The following is a 16,850-nucleotide window of genomic DNA, read 5'->3' on the forward strand; positions in this document are numbered from 1 at the left end:
AGACAGAGTTTTAGGCTGGCAAGATGGCTGAACGAAAGCACTTGCTGTGAAAGCCTGATGGCCTCAGTTTACCCCCCCAACATCCATATTGGAAGGGAAACCAACCGCAGAACCTTGTCCTCTGACTTCCATATTCGTGTAACATACACACACACACACACACACACACACACACACACACACACACACGTCTTAATGGCATGTCAGATTTACGAGATGAAAGGCTCATTGAGATCTTCCCTATGTTTGTAACACTTCTGTTGCCTTCTCTTAGTCAAGGTCCTAGGAGGCACGTTATAGTCTGAATCCATGTTATCACTGTGGCCTAGCTATAGAAACAACAGCCTTTCCAAGCATAAATGGCAATCAGCCCAGCAGCTCGATGCCGATGACAAGTCATACATTTGGCTTTAGCTTGGGAAATCAGGTTGGGCTTCATAGTGTTTTGTTGAGGGTGCATGGTCACTTCCCACATCTGCTTGACCTTTGCCTTAAGTGCAGCTTGTCATCAGTCACACCTCTGGGAACATTCTTTCCTGAACTGTGTTTTATAAAGACATGTGGTAGTAGGAGTATGTCTGGGAGAGGTGTTAATTAAATGCGGCAGCCATTGAAATGTCTCTTCTCAGATTGAATCCGTGTGTGTGTGTGTGTGTGTGTGTGTGTGTGTGTGTGTACACATGTGATGTGCATAAGGGTGCACATGCATGCATGCATGTGAAAACAAGAGGCCAACCTCTGTCATTCCTCTGGAGCTGCCCACTTTGTTGAGACAAGGGTCTTCTTCTGGGATCTGAGACTGGCCAGTTTGCTTGGCTGGCTGGGTATTCTCCTAGCCCCTCCTCCCAGTGTTGAGAATATAAGCATACACTGCCGCGCTAAACTTTTCACATGGGTGCTCAGGAACACATTTAGGTCCTCATGCATTTATGGCAGACTTTTACTACCTGAACTATCCCCCATCCTTCAGATTAAACCTTATAAAACAGAATGCTGTCTCCTGTTTTTTCTTTCAAGGTAACGTTTGAGTGTGCTCTTGAAATACATCCTAACATATGTTCTTTAGACATAGGCATCTGTCCCATCTCCTGATGTGGAAATTACAACTCTTTCCTGCGTGGTACCTTCATTCCATTATCCATCATACACTAGTACTTGGCACTGACCCATTTGGGCAGCTGCCTGTGAATCTACAGAGGCAAGTGAACCTGAAAACAAAGAAGTTTCTGGAATGCCCCAGTGGAATGTTCCCAGCAGCTCTGTCAAGCTGATTTTGGTCTCCAGGGATGTTGGTCAGATCAAGGGGTGGGAAAAAGCCATGTCACAGTAGAGCAAGCTCCTTGTACCCGTGCCTTTGATTGCTGGGCCATTTACCTTTTGTAAAAAATGCTTCATAGATAGCACATCCCCAAACTACCGTGGGGCTAAGATTCAGTGAAACATTAGAAATTGGAAACCAATGTAACCATGTTGAGCCATCTAGAGGAGAAGTTCTATGATGGCCCCCAAGGCAAGGCGTGTCCCTTGTCTTGCACTGGACACATTGAATGTGTCGTCTCTTGTCTGTTCACTGTGACTTGGCTCTCCTGCACTCTAACACATGGAGCAGACTTCTTGTCTGTGGAGTTATTTTCTAGTTGAAAAAAGAGATCTGTGACCTCTGTTACCATCTATCCTAGGTAAGCAGAAAAAAAGTCATCTTAATGTTTTTAGCCAGAGTGGCCTTAAGAAACAAGAGAGTGTATGTATGTGGTCTTATTGAAGAATGGGTTTTAAGAGATCGAAGGCTTCATTACATCAGATCGGTAGTGACCTCCAGAGCTCAGATGTTTTCTCATGAGAGGGACATCTGGCAATGCTGCCATCTCCATCCACCTTCATCCTAACACTGTGTGACTTGAGGTACAGATTTTATCCCGCACGCCTTCCAATAGTACGCCCTAGGTCAAGGAGACTTTGTATTCTCCTTAGCATACTCATCAAATGTTTCTTGCGTGCCTGATGTCTGCCAGGCTCTGCAAACAAGGAACCTTTTCTGCTTTGAAATAAATGTTGAAGGGGCTGAAGAGATGACTCAGTGGCTTAAAACAGTTATTGCTCTTCCAGAGGACCCAAGTTCGGTTCCTCAGCACCCACATCTAGTGGCTCACAAACATAACTCAAGCTACAGGGAATCTAAAGCGTCTGGTCTCTGGAGGGACCTGTACTCACTCACACACACACACACACACACACACACACACACACACACTCTCTCTCACACACACTCTCACACACACACTCACACACACACGCACACACTCACTCACTCATACTCACACACTCACACACACACTCACACACACACGGGTGCACACACTCACTCACACACTCACACACACACTCACACACACTCTCACACACACACTCACTCACTCATACTCACACACTCACACACTCACACACACACTCACACACACACTCACTCATACTCACACACTCACTCACTCACACACTCACACACATACTCACACACACACTCACACACACGGGTGCACACACTCACACACACTCACTCATACTCACACACTTACACACACTCACACACACACGAACTTTAAAATGATAAAAAATAAAAATTGAGTGAGAACAATCAGAATTCATTATATACAAATATCAAATAGTCAAACTTAATTAGCTACAGCGTGAAAGCTGAAGCTGTGTGTGATGGTGCATACCTGTATGTAACTCCAGGAAGCTGAAGCAGGAAGCTCAGGAGTTCAAGGATAGCCTAGCCTACATGGCAATTTTGAAGCCAGCCTAAGCTATGTGATCCCTGTCTCTAAAGTAAAATTAAATCAAGTAGAAAGCCACACCCTCTTTGCTCATGTGGTATGCATACTTCTCATGCTGATCGGGCCCAGGACTAAGGTCTCCTCGTCTAAAAGACTGAGTTTGGTGTTCTCACAGCAAGGCCACAGAGGCAGCTTGATACAAGGGAAAGAAACTCCAGTGTTTATCGATGCAGATTGCTTATTTATTTTTAAACAGTGAAGCAATTAGGTTTCAGGTACTCTGAGTCTTTCACACTCAAGCTTCCATCATCTGCCCTTACTTCCCAAAAGGCTGGTAGATTTATCCTGAGCAAAGAAACAACAGAATGGAACATCTTTCCTTCCTTCGACTTTTGACCTTGCAGCCTGTTTGCAGAAGCCCAGTGCCTTTAGATGTGAGCATCTGAGGCTCTGGGAGGCACAGAGATGCTCTGCATGGACCACTGTCCTCTGTGATGAGGGATTTCATACTGAGACACTCTCAGTCCTGTGAGGGCTGGTACCCAGCTGGCTCAGGATTCCCTGAGGTTCTGCAGGCTTCTGTGTGAGGGACAGCTCACTGGGTTCTGGCCCTGGAAACCTGACAGGTTTACCTGGTCCACAGGGGTACAACCTTTGACTCCGGCCTAATTAAGCTAGCGGGCCTGAGATAGTTAGAGGAAAAACAACAGGATTTAGCACCTGCTCCTCCTCTGTGGATGCTGCCTCCTCTCTGCCCCACATGTCACGTGGGTGCTATAAACAGCAATTCCCTCCCTGGCCTTGGCTTTTAATTTCTGAGAGGATAAGCATAATTTATTGATCTTTTATATGTGTGTGAGCAGGAGAGCACATTTATCTTGCGATGGCAAAATAAAAGGTGTTTGTGTGGAATATTCTGTAAGTCACCCATCGAAGGGCACTTTCATTGCCTGGGAAGTCTTCAGCATTCCCCAGTAATTGCCCGAGTCTGGAGCATATTCATAGCGCATTCTTTTGTGAGCCAGAGTCTCCAGGCAGCTCCATTAAAGGCCCCTTTGTATTTGGTTGCTTGTTTATGGATCTGTTTCCTTCCTTCTTAAAGATGATGTCTTCTGCACTCCACTTCAGAAGTGTTTTTATGTATAATGAATGAACGGCCACATGAGTCATGTAAACCTCAGCCCTGATGGATCTTTAGAGATTTCGAACCACACTTTCCCGAGTAGCTCATCTGCTGTAGTTGGCCTTCTCCATAATACCCTTTCATTCCTTCTTGACTTAATCCCTGTGAAATTTTGTTTCTATGCCTCTGTGGTATCGAAGAATTCTTTTCCCCCTCCTTTGTATTATACTCATTATATAGCTATGCATTATAAAGTAACAGTTAGAGCAGAGAAACACTCTATGTCTTGGTTTCCTAGCTTGTGTAATTGTTGATTGAGTAAGTGAATTGCAGGTCCATGCTGGAACTTTTAGAAATAGTAAAAACTCATTCAGAATCTATTTGGGAACATGCTAGGAGTGACTGGGATGGATAATGTCATTGATGAGACACGAGACAAAAAGTAGAGTCATGGAGAAAGTTGCCTGTTATTTTTCACACCTGACTCAAACTCATTTCAGAGCCAATGCCAAACAAAAGTTCTCAGCCACATATGAGTGATACCTTTCTGTTAGAGGTGACTAATTTATATAGTAATTTTCACTTGATAAGTTCTTCCTTTCCCTTTCCATGTTTAAAGACGTCAAGGAAAAATTTATATGCTGTTACATGCTCTTAGATAGAAAGTAGAATAAGTTTTATCAGATGACACAGGCTGCAGGTGTCACCCCAGAGTGCTCCAAACACTCGATCATGGGCCACTGTTGTTACTTCCATGACCAACTATTAGTTTTACCTGCCAGAGAACTCTTTGTCAATGTGATTATACATGTCTGTCATTTGGGTTTTTAGAATCATTCATAAAGCTGTACATAAGTATTTTTTCCCTATTGTTGAGCAGTACTCATTATATGACCATGCCATGACTCAAATGTCACTGTGTCTTTCATTGAATTCCACCCTAAGCCCGAAAGAATTAGGACATTCCTGTAAAGCATTTTTGCATGTGTATGTTTCCATTTACCTTGAATAACTACCCAGGCATGGTAATATTGCTAAGTCATAGAATATGTGTAACTTTAGAAGAAATTATCAGCATGGTAAGAGAGAATTGTCATAGTTGAGGTTTATATTGTTGTGACAAAACTCCACTCCATGGCCTAAAGCACCTCGGGGAGGAAGGGGTTTATTTCACCTTCTGTTTCTACATGACAGTTCATTATAGAAGAAAGTCAGGGCAAGAACTTACGGCAGGAACCTATAAAGTAGGAACTGATAAAGAAGTCAAGGTGTAACACTGTTTACTGACTTGCTCCTCATGGCTTGCTCAGTCTGTTTTCTTACACAACTCAGGACTAGCTGCCCAGGGGTGGCACCACCCACAATGCGCTGGACCCTCTCTCATGAAGATATCACATGGCTTTGCCCACAGGCCAGTCTTATGGGGACATTTTTCTCTTTTCCCAGATATGTCTAAGTTTGGTCAAGTTGACAAAACCCAACCAGTGCAAGGGTTCAGTTACTCCTAACCCTTGCTAACTCTGTGCATAGTCGGTCTCTTTGACCATAGCCATTCTAGTGGGTGTATGGTGGCATCCAGTTGTTTCTTTTTAAATGAACAATGTAATTACATAAAGGTCACTATATTTAATATGTAATTCAGCGAGTTTTGGCAAGTATATTATATCATCATGAAATACAACAGAATCAATACATTTGTCTTAGTTACTGTTCTACTGCTGTGATGAGGTACCATGACCAAGGCAACTTATTTAAAAAACAAAGTAAAACACATCGAATTGGGGACTTGCTTACAGTTTCAGATCGTGAGAACTGTTTCAGTGGCAGAGAACATGGCAGCAGGCAGGCATGGCACTGGAGCAGTAGCTGAGAGCTTACATCTTATCTATGAGTTGGAGAGGGTGTGTGTGTGTGTGTGAGAGAGAGAGAGAGAGAGAGAGAGACAGAGACAGAGACAGAGACAGAGACAGAGAGAGAGAGAGAGAGACTGGGCCTGGTGTGGGCTTTTGAAACCTGAAAGCCATACTTTCTCCAACAAGACCACACCCCATAATCCCATGATTCTCAAACTTCTTAATGATGTGACCCTTTAATTTAGTTCCTCCCCCACCATAAGATTATTTTCATAGCTATTTTATAACTATAATTTTGCTACTTTTTAGGAGCCATAATATATATACAGTTTTTGAGACAGGTTTGCCAAAGGTGCTCGACCCACAGGTTGAGAACCACTGGGTTAGGATTAGTAATTAGGAGTAATAGTCCTCCCCAAACCATTCACCAACTGGGAGCCAAACACATGAGCTATGGGGACTGTTCTCATTCACATCACCGCACCGCTTTATGATCCCTCCAAACTTCTTTTTTTTTAATCAGCTCCACACTATAACAATAGACTTGTTATCTATTGTTTTAATTTTGCCCTTTTTTCTGTCTTGCCAGGATCCCTCAGTATTTTTCTCAATTGAAAATTATACCACTCATAAATATACATTAACTGTAAAAGTTTAAAAATTTTTAAGTTTAAAATGTTTTAAATTGCATGTATTTATTTACTTTGTGTGTGTGTGTGTGTGTGTGTGTGTGTGTGTGTGTGTGCGCACACGTGAGCGCCTGCCTGCCTGCGTATGAGTGTGGGTGTGCATGTGGAGGTTTGAGTGTGGCTGTGCATGTGGAGGTTTGAGTGTGGCTGTGCATGTCGGGGTAAGAGGCCACGATGCAGGAGTCTGTTTTCTCCTCCCACCATGTGGGTTCTAGAGACTGAAGTGAGGTCATGAGACTTGTTGGCAGGCACCTTTACCTAAATGTCTTGCCGTCCCTGGTTAGTTTTACTAGTCCATAATGGAAAACAAGAGTTCCTTCTAAGTCCTCATTTCTGGGGTGCTTCAGTTCCTCCTGAACTCTTGCCAGACTTTTAGCCAATTAAGAACTGACTTTTCCATTTTCTTTACCATGGAAGATTACAGCTTAGCCCTCCCACAGACCTCGCCAGCTCTATGTACACCTGATTTTCACTGTCTGTTCATCTCGATCACGTCCTTTGGACTGTTATGCCTGTATGGTTCCAGGGGGAAGAGGCTGTGTCCTGGTCATATTTCTTTCCCAGAGGTAATCCCTTTTATCTTGACTCTCCGGGCTGACCTTTGTTTGGTGCTCTTGGTATCTGACAGAGTGTTTCCCTCCCATTAACATGGTCAACTATTAAATGATCATCATCAATCTGATTCTTGTTGGGCCCTGAGCTGCACGCTAGCCTGACCCTTCTGATCCCCTCTCCCCCAGCGTTCATGTGCCATGTTCCATGTCATTCCTATAGGACTCAGTTGTTCAGGGAGGGAAGCCCAAGGGTCACTGTACATTGCCTATTCCTTCTACCATTCTCCAAGGCTTTCCCTTTTAAAATCTTCCTATACCACAGAGTAACCCTATGTACCATTTGCGCAAGCCCAAGAGCCAAACGCTCTTTCTTCTTCTATTCTTGACCATGCTAGTGAAGTCATGAGCAACTCCAGCTGCTTCCAAACATGGTTTCCGTCTTCCCATTGCTTCCCATTCTCCATGCACCCACCCTTCCCCTCCCCGTTTCTACTACGTCTCACCTCCCCTGTCCATTCTTCTCTAGCAGCCAGAATGTTTTAGTTTTTTTATTTTAAGCACAAGACATGATGCATTTAAACACCGTCTTCTCCTCCAATGCTTACCATTAGGCTAACGCTCAGATTCCTCATGGTACATGGCATTTTTGCCTGGACTGACACTTCTGCCTATACATTAGTGTCCCCAGGATTCTTTGAGAAGCTCTATGTCTGGGATTGATTAAGTAAGAATATCTGGGGAGGTGGCCCAGTCTTCAGTATTTTATAAGCTTCCCTGGCGGGTGTAGTGGGTGCCCAGAATGGAGACCCACATTCCCTCTCACCACCATGGCGCCTCTTCCCCATCTGTCCCTCTCACCTTGTGCTCTTCCTGTCTTTGGACAGAATTCTTGCCTCATGGCGCTTCTCACTGGATTTGCTCCTGTATGGAAGTTTCTTTCCTCGTCATTTTCCTGCCTGGTTCTTTTTAGTTTCTCAGAGTGACCTGTCTTTGATTATCTTATCTAATCTCACTTCCTGTATCCCCAGACACTGCACGTTGGCCTCTGAGTTCCTCATGCTAGTTCTGTGCCCTCAGCTCATTTATGTGATCTACGTGATAACCAACACTTGGTCTTCACCGCTTAGTTGTGCTGAGCTACAGAACTAGGTAGGGACAGACACCTGCTAGGTGGAAGCCAGAAAATGCAGTAGCTCAAGGGGCCAGCCCCTGGCCAGGTGGAAGAAATGGGCAGATGGCAGAATCTCTCTCTCTCTCTCTCTCTCTCTCTCTCTCTCTCTCTCTCTCTCTCTCTCTCTCTCTCTCTCTCTCCCTCCCTCCCTCCCTCCCTCTCCCTCTCTCTCTCCCCCTCTCCCTCCCTCTCCCTCTCTCTCTCTCCCCCTCTCCCTCCCTCTCCCTCTCTCTCTCTCCCCCTCTCCCTCCCTCTCCCTCTCTCTCTCTCCCCCTCTCCCTCCCTCTCCCTCTCTCCTTCCTTCCTTCCTTCACTCTCTTCTGCCTCCTTAGGGTTTCTCTGTGTAGCCGGCCTGGAGCTCACAGAGATCCGCCTGCCTCTGCCTCCTGAGTGCTGGGATTAAAGGTGTGCGCCACCAACACCTGGCTCAGATGGTACAGACTTGACTGGTGATGTTTATGTAGAGCTAGATAAAGAGATTAAATTTGCCTGTGGCCTTAGGAACTTTGGTAGTTTCAAATGAGAAGAGATATCTTTATCCTGAACTGGGGACAGTCCCCAAGCAACTGAAAATGACTTCTTACCCCAGAAGTGCATCAGTCTTGCCACAGTATCTGGAATTTATTTCGGGGGACTCGTTTCACTAAAATGTAGCTGAGACTCACCCTCTGGCCCGCCTGACCCCCAACTTTCCCCTCGTAATTGTGTGATAGTTTCGGAACATACCTGCCAATTCATACTCCCTGATCGCTGCTTGACTGTAGACCACTCCTGGTATGCCACCCGCTGCCTCTTTGCTTCATGGTGTGTCCCGAATCCTAACAGTAAACTCTAATTATGATGATTTAACACTGAGTATTGAGGATTAATGGGAAAACTGTGCTCTAGTTTGTATTACAAATGCAGTCTTACGATATAGGAATAGCAAACACCTGTGAGCATAGCCTTGGGAATTATTAGCAATCATTAGAACTCTAAGCATTCTTAGAGCTCTGACAGTAGGAATGCGATCGAGCTCCCAGCTGTCTATTAGATGCTTACAGTTCTTGTTGCCAAGGAAAATGAGTGTTCACTTTGACAAGTCCAGAATAATAATGTTGTACTTTTTCCCTAGCAGTTACACACACACCATGACTCTAGAAATAAGTAGAAGGGTTATATGAAAATCTCCCCCCCCCAAGGAGACGGTTTAGGAAACATAAGTTTGTGATGAATTCTGGGTAAAGCACTGTTTACAGGCGTGCAGATACATTCTTCCTGGTAAGCGGGTCCAAGTCTGTATTGTGATATCTTAGTTTTATATGACTTGAAAAGTCAACACTGCCTCAACTGTTCTTTCTCAATATGGTCTCCATCTCTGCCCTCGATTCGGGGTGACGCCAAAGCCAGCCATTCATGAAAAACCTTTTCATGTCTTAGCAGAACTAAGAGTCGCAGGAGGAATGTTCAGTGCATTCCAACCTAACCTGGTTGCCTGCACGTTGGCTTCCTAAATGGAGGCTGGTGTTTCTGTTGAGAGATCATTTTCTCAGCTATGTAGCCTTGATGTAGACTATAATTCCACACCAAAGCCCTACCCCCACCCCCTCTGCAGCACATAGCAAATTCCTTATAGTTTTTAGTTTCACTGACAATTTACAATTTGTGAAAGTGTTGTCCAATCTGTAACCAAAGTGGTAAACTCAGTTTTCTACTTCTAACACAGATTATGAGACTATTTTCTGGTTGATATCTTTTTTTTTTTAATTCTTTCATACAGTACATCCTGACCTCAACCTCTCTTTCCTTCATACCCCTCACCTGTCCCCCCCTCCCCCAGATCCACTGTTCCTTCATTTCCCTTCAGAAAAGAGCAGGCCTTCTAGGGATATCAACCAAACATTGCTTAACAAGATGTAGTAAGACTAGGCACACACTCTCATAGGAAGGAAAGGGTGTCAAGAGCAGGCAAAAGAGTCAGAGATACCCCCATTTGGCGTCCCTTAAGAACCCCAAGCTAAAGAACCACAGCATGTATGAGAGGACCTAGTGCATGCCCATGCAGACTCCATGATTGCCTCTTCAGTCTCTCTGAGTCTCTATGGGCCCTACTTGGTTGGTTAGTTAGAGAATGTGGATATAAGATAGGTCTTTACTGTGTAAGAAGTGGAATGGTTCACAGCCTAACGCAGTGCTTCTCAACCTTCCTAACATTCATATTGTGGTAACCCCAACCATAAGATTATTCCCGTTGCTACTTCATAACTGTAATTTTGCTACTGTTATGAATCGCAATGTAAGTGTCTGTGTTTTTCAGTGATCCTAGGTGACCCTTGTGAAGGGTCATTTGACCCCCCAAGGGTCACAACCCACAGATTGAGAACTGCCGGTCTATGGCTTCATAGCCACTGATCTTTGGGTTTCCATCTCAGGATTGCTGCTAGAACATGTGACTGTGTTGCTGATGTCTTTTTATTCTTCCAGGAAACATAACATGTCTTTGTGTTCTCCCTTTTCCCTCCCCAGGCTGGTACAGAGGATATGCTCTCCAGAACAAATCTAAAAAGGTATGGCACATTGTTCCGTTTCCTAGTTCCTTTGACTGTCCGCTAGCTCTCTGTTGTGTTGTGGGATCCCTTTGTAAGTTACCTCTAGAGCTAGTTTGCTTTCTTCTCGATGATTCTTCCTTTGATCTGAAAACAAAGACTCTGACCCCAGTGCTCAAGAAGAATAGCGTAAGTTCCATGGATATGTTTCCTGGGAGTTGATTCAAGAGAAGGCCTCAAACTTCCTGCTGTCTACCCTTGAAGCCGAATAAGGCAGTGGGCAGTGACAGTGCCGTAGGGACCTCTGTCGAGGAGGAGTGGGAAGGAACCACTTCTCCCTGTGTCCTTTATGTCCAATTCTACACTGCCAGAACTGACGCTGCTTGTCACCTGGTTCTTCCCATCAAACCAGAGTAGTGATTTCCATCTGTGAGACCCATGGGTGACATGGAGTCATTTTAGTGGAGTATAACCAACTCGGGTAACAGAAAACAAAGCTGAACAACAGAGACACTTAAGACGCATCTACCTCGGGTATTAATGTTTGTGTGGTTCATGCTTTTTGTTTAGTTCTGGAAACGCTGTCCTGTTGGGTCTTCTTTCCCAGTTGTCAGGGCAGCTCATCATCAACTAAGGAAAAGGCTAGTGGCTGTGTTAATGCGCTCCTGGATTTGCTTTAGAGGCCATCAGCACTTTTGCTTTGATGTTTCTTTCCCCGGGCAGTGTAATGTGCCAGCACTTTTCTTTCGCAAGAACAAAGTTGATAGGGCGCTATTATTTCACAGTTAGCTCATGTGAGACAAACGAGTTTATCAGGGTAGAAAAATTCACAGTTCTTACTCTTTCAACACATCACGGGGCCAGATGTAGTCCCACACAGGTTGGCCTGTGAAACCCCCAAATCTCAGAAGAACACAGAGCCTTCAAATGCCTGCCTGCTAGGTGGCGGTCACAGGAACCCACAGGCGAGTGTGGCTGAAGTTGATGACTCTTCGGTCTTAGTGTTTGCACACTTGTGTGCGCACACACTTTATTCGCGTTGGCGATTTCATAACCTAGCAAAACAAAGGAACCCTTGCTGTCTCCACAGGGGCCAAGTCTCCCTGGTGTGAAGCCGCCTGTCCCTGCCATGCCCTAGTGGCTGAGCTTTTCTGCTCATAGCCAGGGTCCTGTGCCTTTTCCAGCTGAGTTGTATTCACTTTTCCTCTTGCTGACTTCACCGTCCCCACAGTTCCAGTCCAGACCGCCAGATGTGCTGGTGTGATGAGGGTATGGTAGGACCAGATTGAAGCCTCAGCTGGTACCTGGCGTGCCCACTCCTGCCGCGTGTGGGTTTAAGCCCCGTCAATAGTTATTTTTACTCACAGTTGTAGAAGGGAAGTTTTCAGGAAACAGTAAGAGTCAACACTTCTGGGTGGCAGGATGGCTCAGCAGGTGAAGGCACTTGCCGTACAGACCCTGAGTTCAATCCTGGGGTCTAACAGTAGGAGACAACCAACTCTTGAAAGTTGTCCTCTGACCTCCACCAGAGCTCTGTGGCCCACCCCTGACCCCCTGCAAGTTAAATATTTTCTGCTGTGAATTTGTGAGAGACAAAGAATACCCAGGCCACTTAATTCTCAGTATTTCCTTTTTTAATTTATTATGTAAAAAAGTGAGAAAAACGTCTCAGACAAATCATAGGAAATGTTAAGAACAGCTGGGCCTGGTGGCGCACTCCCCTTGTCCCGGCTACATAGGAGACTGAGGCAAGCCTGAGTAAGTTATTGATGCCCTGTTTTTCAAATTATTTAAATGGCAGACACTTGCCTAGCATACAGGAGGCCCTGGGTTTAATCTTTCCACCACCACTGCAATAACAATGACAACAGTAACAACAGTAGCTATTGTTAAAACAAGGTCCTAGACCCTTACCCTACATTAGGAGTTATTCCAGCACAGAAGACCTTGGTTCTAAGATATTCTGTGCTTCCTGATATGCCTGCATCCATCTAGCTAGTGGTGCCCTCTGACAGAAATGCTAGATGGTCCAGTTAACGTCTGAGCTATGTATGTGTTTGTAATATTGTTGGGTTTTTTTTGTTGTTGTTGTTCTTATTCTTCATTAAAGTGGCCTTTAAATTCTGTAAGCTTAAAAACTTTACCGTTTGGAGAAAGTTATTTTAATAAGAGCTCCTCTGTCCCTTGATAAAGAAAAACATGAACAGAATTTGGCACAGTGACTGTGCATTGATGTTTTTTAGTTTTAACTAAATTATCTTTCTTTGTGGAGATCCAAGAAACAAAGATGGAATTAAAGACATCAGTCTTGAATTTTGTTGAGTGTGACACCCCTTCATTAAGAGATGCAGCCTGATAGACATCTTCCCCTATGTGGCCCCTCCTTTTCCTGTCTTAGGGGAAGAGCTATTTGAAAGGACAATTGTTTTCATGGAAATTGTTGGTGTCATTTATAAGCCAACCTAGCCATTTGGAGTGGTGATAAAAGGAAGTTAGTGGCTTTACAAATTGAGAAAGACTAGAGCCTCGAAGAAATTGATCATTAATCTTGGCAGGATTGTGGGTGTATGTATGGACAGGATAACGTTGGATTTTATTCAACAGTTGGATGTTATTCAACTGAGTAGGTTACATTGAGAAAAAGAAATGCAAGACTCAGGTTGGCTCTGGCTTTTCCAGAGAAACCAAAAGACTGTAAATAGCCAAGTGCCACCACAACCTGATGATGCTGCAGACAAGACAGCAGTGAGTGAGATGGCAGAACGAAGGGGCCCTGGCTATCCACACCTTAATGCCTGCACACCCGTGTAAATTATCTGCCATGGTCTTAAAGTCGTCATTTGTTCCTATTTCTGAGGCCCTGTATCACGGCTGGCTCCCAGGGATTAGCACAGACTAGTCAACAGTCTATACATTCAGAGTTTTTTTTACCTTTGTTATTTGAAAAATATTTTTCCATAATTTTTCTTTGGATTAACAGTGTTACTTTTGGGGTTTTTGCCTTTGTTTCTTTAGTTCTCAGTATTAAACCATCCACATCTTAATCAAGTGTCCTACTTTCAAGCTGCATGCCTAGCGTCTTCTGCAATGTTATAGTTTATTTTAAACTTGTAGCTACTACTTTAATATATACTTAAAAGCTTTTAGTAATTTCATCTATTTTTGTGTTTGTGCATGTGTGCACATGCATGCTCATTTGCAGTAGCAGGAATGTGGAGGTCAGAGGGCAACCTACAGGAGTCAATTTTCTCCTTCCACCATGTGGGCCCTGGGATTCAAACTAGGGTTGGCAGGCCTGGCAGCAAGCGCCTTTACCCACTGTGCCATTTTGTTGGTCCATAACTACTGCCTTGAACTGATTACACCTATCCATCCCCTTTTCTCTTTTCAAGAGTTCTTTCTTCTTTTAGTGCGTGTGCATGAGTACCTGTGTGTTTGCGTGCCTGCGCGCATGCACGCGCGCGTGTGTGTGTGTGTGTGTGTGTGTGTGTGTGTGTGTGTGTGTGTATGTATGTAGAAGCCAGCAGTCAACTCCAGTATACGGTTCCTTAGGTGTCATCCATCATGATATTTTTTGAGTCAAGTTCTCTCACTGGCCTGGAACACACTGTTTCAGCTAGGCTGGCTGTCCAGCAAGCCCCAGGGTTCTGCCTATCCCCGCCTCCCTAGCTCTGAGATGACAAGCTTGACCATCAAGCCCAGCTTTGTGTGAGCTTTGGGGATACAGTAAAGGTTCTCATGCTTGCATGACCATGACAAGTACTTGACTTACCTCTCCAAACCCAGTTTCTTTTTAAGGAGGTAGTTATGCCTTTTCTCATTATTGTACATTGTATATGCAGTGAGGACCACTGTACCTCATGAATAGAGGCAAGCATTACGTGTCAATGAAGTTTTTTTTTTGGTAGATAAAGAAATATGTTTCCAAATAATTTGACATTTAAATATTGCTAATTAAATAAAGCTGAGAATAAAAACAGAAGTATTATACATGAAAGTTCTCTTATTGGGCAAGTTCTGAAATGATCAAATATTTGATCATGGATTGATCCTGAGGTAAAAGAACAATTAAAACAAATACATGAAAACCCTTATGATAGTGCCTGGTATGTGAAGGTGGTTCCTTATCATAGCTCTTGCTCTTTTAGATATCAACAGTGTGACCTGGTGTCTTCAATGTTACATTGAATTTGTGTTTTCTTTCTATTGATGCTTAAACGCCCCCCCCATCACTCTGTATCCTTTGCACTTGAAGAAACTCAAGGTCACCTCATCTTTGTGTGTGTGTGTGTGTGTGTGTGTGTGTGCGTGTGTGTGTGTGTGTGTGTGTGTGTGTGTGTAGTGTGTGCTGGTGGTCTCATCAGTAGAGGGACTGGAAACATGCCTTCTCACTAGTGGTCACCCTGTCTGGTTGAAGAGATAGAGCCCTTGGCTTCTGCCTAAATCAGTTGCAAGACCCCTCTGTCATCACCCATGCTGAGATCAACTTAGTCTCTAATGTTCTGGCCATTTCCTGTTTTATTGTCGAAGGATGAAAAAAGAGAGAGCATGGTAGAGACAAATACAGTAAATGCAACTGGCCACAAAAACAACTGCTGTTAGAGTTCCCTGGTTTCTTGTCCTGTTAAGGATTGTGGGGTGCATATATGTTTTGAACTATGGTCCTATGGACTGGGGGCTATCTCCACTACCACCTGTGTGGCCAACAATCCTGACACTTAATATCCACTGCCATCATGCCAGCCCTCCCACTGAGCCAAGATGCCAGCTAGTTCATCTAGTCTGCATTGTAAACTATCCTCAAGCAAGGCTCAGTGGTTCCTTCTCCCTGGGGCATCTAGAGACTATTGCACAATGAGACACAAGCTTTGGCATTCAAGAGAACTCCCCGTGCATGGTTCTTTCCTACTGAGAAATCTTTTCTGCAGCTCTCTAGTTCCCACCCAGTGGTTTTGTGCCCTTCCCTTGGGACTTTTTGAAATTTTAGCTTGTGAGCAATGTCATAATACTGAAATAGAAATGCCTTACGGGGTTACAAAAGGAGAACAGTTGAAGACTATGAAGTGATGAAAATGATCAGGTAACTAATGATTACAGTTGGTCTTCAATGAAAGTGCTGGTAGGAGTTATTGTAGGACACTACTAAAATGTTAGCAGCTCCATCTCACTCATGATGAGGGGCCCTTTAATGGATGCATCGTGGCATATTGACTCTGTACCCATTCTAGGTTCTCAGTATTACGTTCCTTACCATTGTTGCATCTCTGAGCTGATGGGGGCATTTTGGCTTTTTATTTTCAAAGCACCGTATGCAACCTGAGCCCAAATCTTAATTTCTATTATTTCAGCGTTTCCATCCTTCTTTGTTGAAATGTAGACAGTCATCATAAGGGATGCCTTGCAAACTCAATTGGGAATTTCCTTTTGTCAAGGTGGTCATAACCCTCCTTGAAATATTTATGCTCTTGTCTTTGAGATTGTTTTCAATGGCTGCATAACTAGAGTTTTCTTTCTGTAGGGTATTTTCCCTGAAACATACATCCATTTGAAAGAGGCAACTGTGGAAGATGGAGGGTAAGTTCCAGTCCAGAAAGACCACTAGAAGTGATGGCGGTGAAGGATGATCATGAAAGAAAGACTGTCCTACGCCCAATGGTGTCCTTCTCCCCTCATTGGTTTCACTTGCCTCGTACAGTTCCTCCTTCTGCCCTCTCTTTCTGTACTTGTTCCTCCTGGGCACCGGTCCCCAAAATAGTAAAGAGAGCAGTGATGAACTCTGAGGGCCTCCCACTTCCCCTCGGAGTTCCTAACTGCTCACTGGGCGTGTGAACGTGAGCTCATGTGAACATCTGGGAAGGAGAGACATCGGTCTGCCCTCCTCAGCTCTGAACACATCACTTAGTTGCAAGTACACCTCAGAGTTTTCACAACTTCCTGGAGGAGGGCACTGATGACAGGCTTGGGGTGAGGTCCTAGGGAAGCAGTGTATGGGAACATGCAGCGTAGTTAAAATCCATTTCAATTTCGAATACCCACTTCTCTTGGCGGTGTCATTTGTCCTTCAAAGAACTGTCTCTGTGGCAGCTACGGAAAACACGGAGGGAGGGAGAATTAAGAAAGTAAAACTCGAATCCATGGCTGGTACCAGGGAGGCTGTCACA

General features: G+C 44.4%; 1 protein-coding gene across 1 annotated transcript in view; it reads left to right on the plus strand.

Annotated features, from left to right (window-relative positions):
- The window catches only part of Dock5 (dedicator of cytokinesis 5), a 184,230-nt gene that overhangs the window by 59,554 nt on the left and 107,826 nt on the right, over positions 1 to 16,850 (plus strand). The window contains exons 3-4 of the mRNA XM_040740571.1: positions 10,670 to 10,710; positions 16,208 to 16,263. Coding sequence (XP_040596505.1) covers positions 10,670 to 10,710; positions 16,208 to 16,263 — 97 coding nt within the window. The remainder of the gene's footprint in view (positions 1 to 10,669; positions 10,711 to 16,207; positions 16,264 to 16,850) is intronic.

This window comes from Mesocricetus auratus, unplaced genomic scaffold, assembly GCF_017639785.1.
Source record: "Mesocricetus auratus isolate SY011 unplaced genomic scaffold, BCM_Maur_2.0 Super-Scaffold_100707, whole genome shotgun sequence".
In the NCBI taxonomy this organism is placed as follows: Eukaryota; Metazoa; Chordata; class Mammalia; order Rodentia; family Cricetidae; genus Mesocricetus; species Mesocricetus auratus.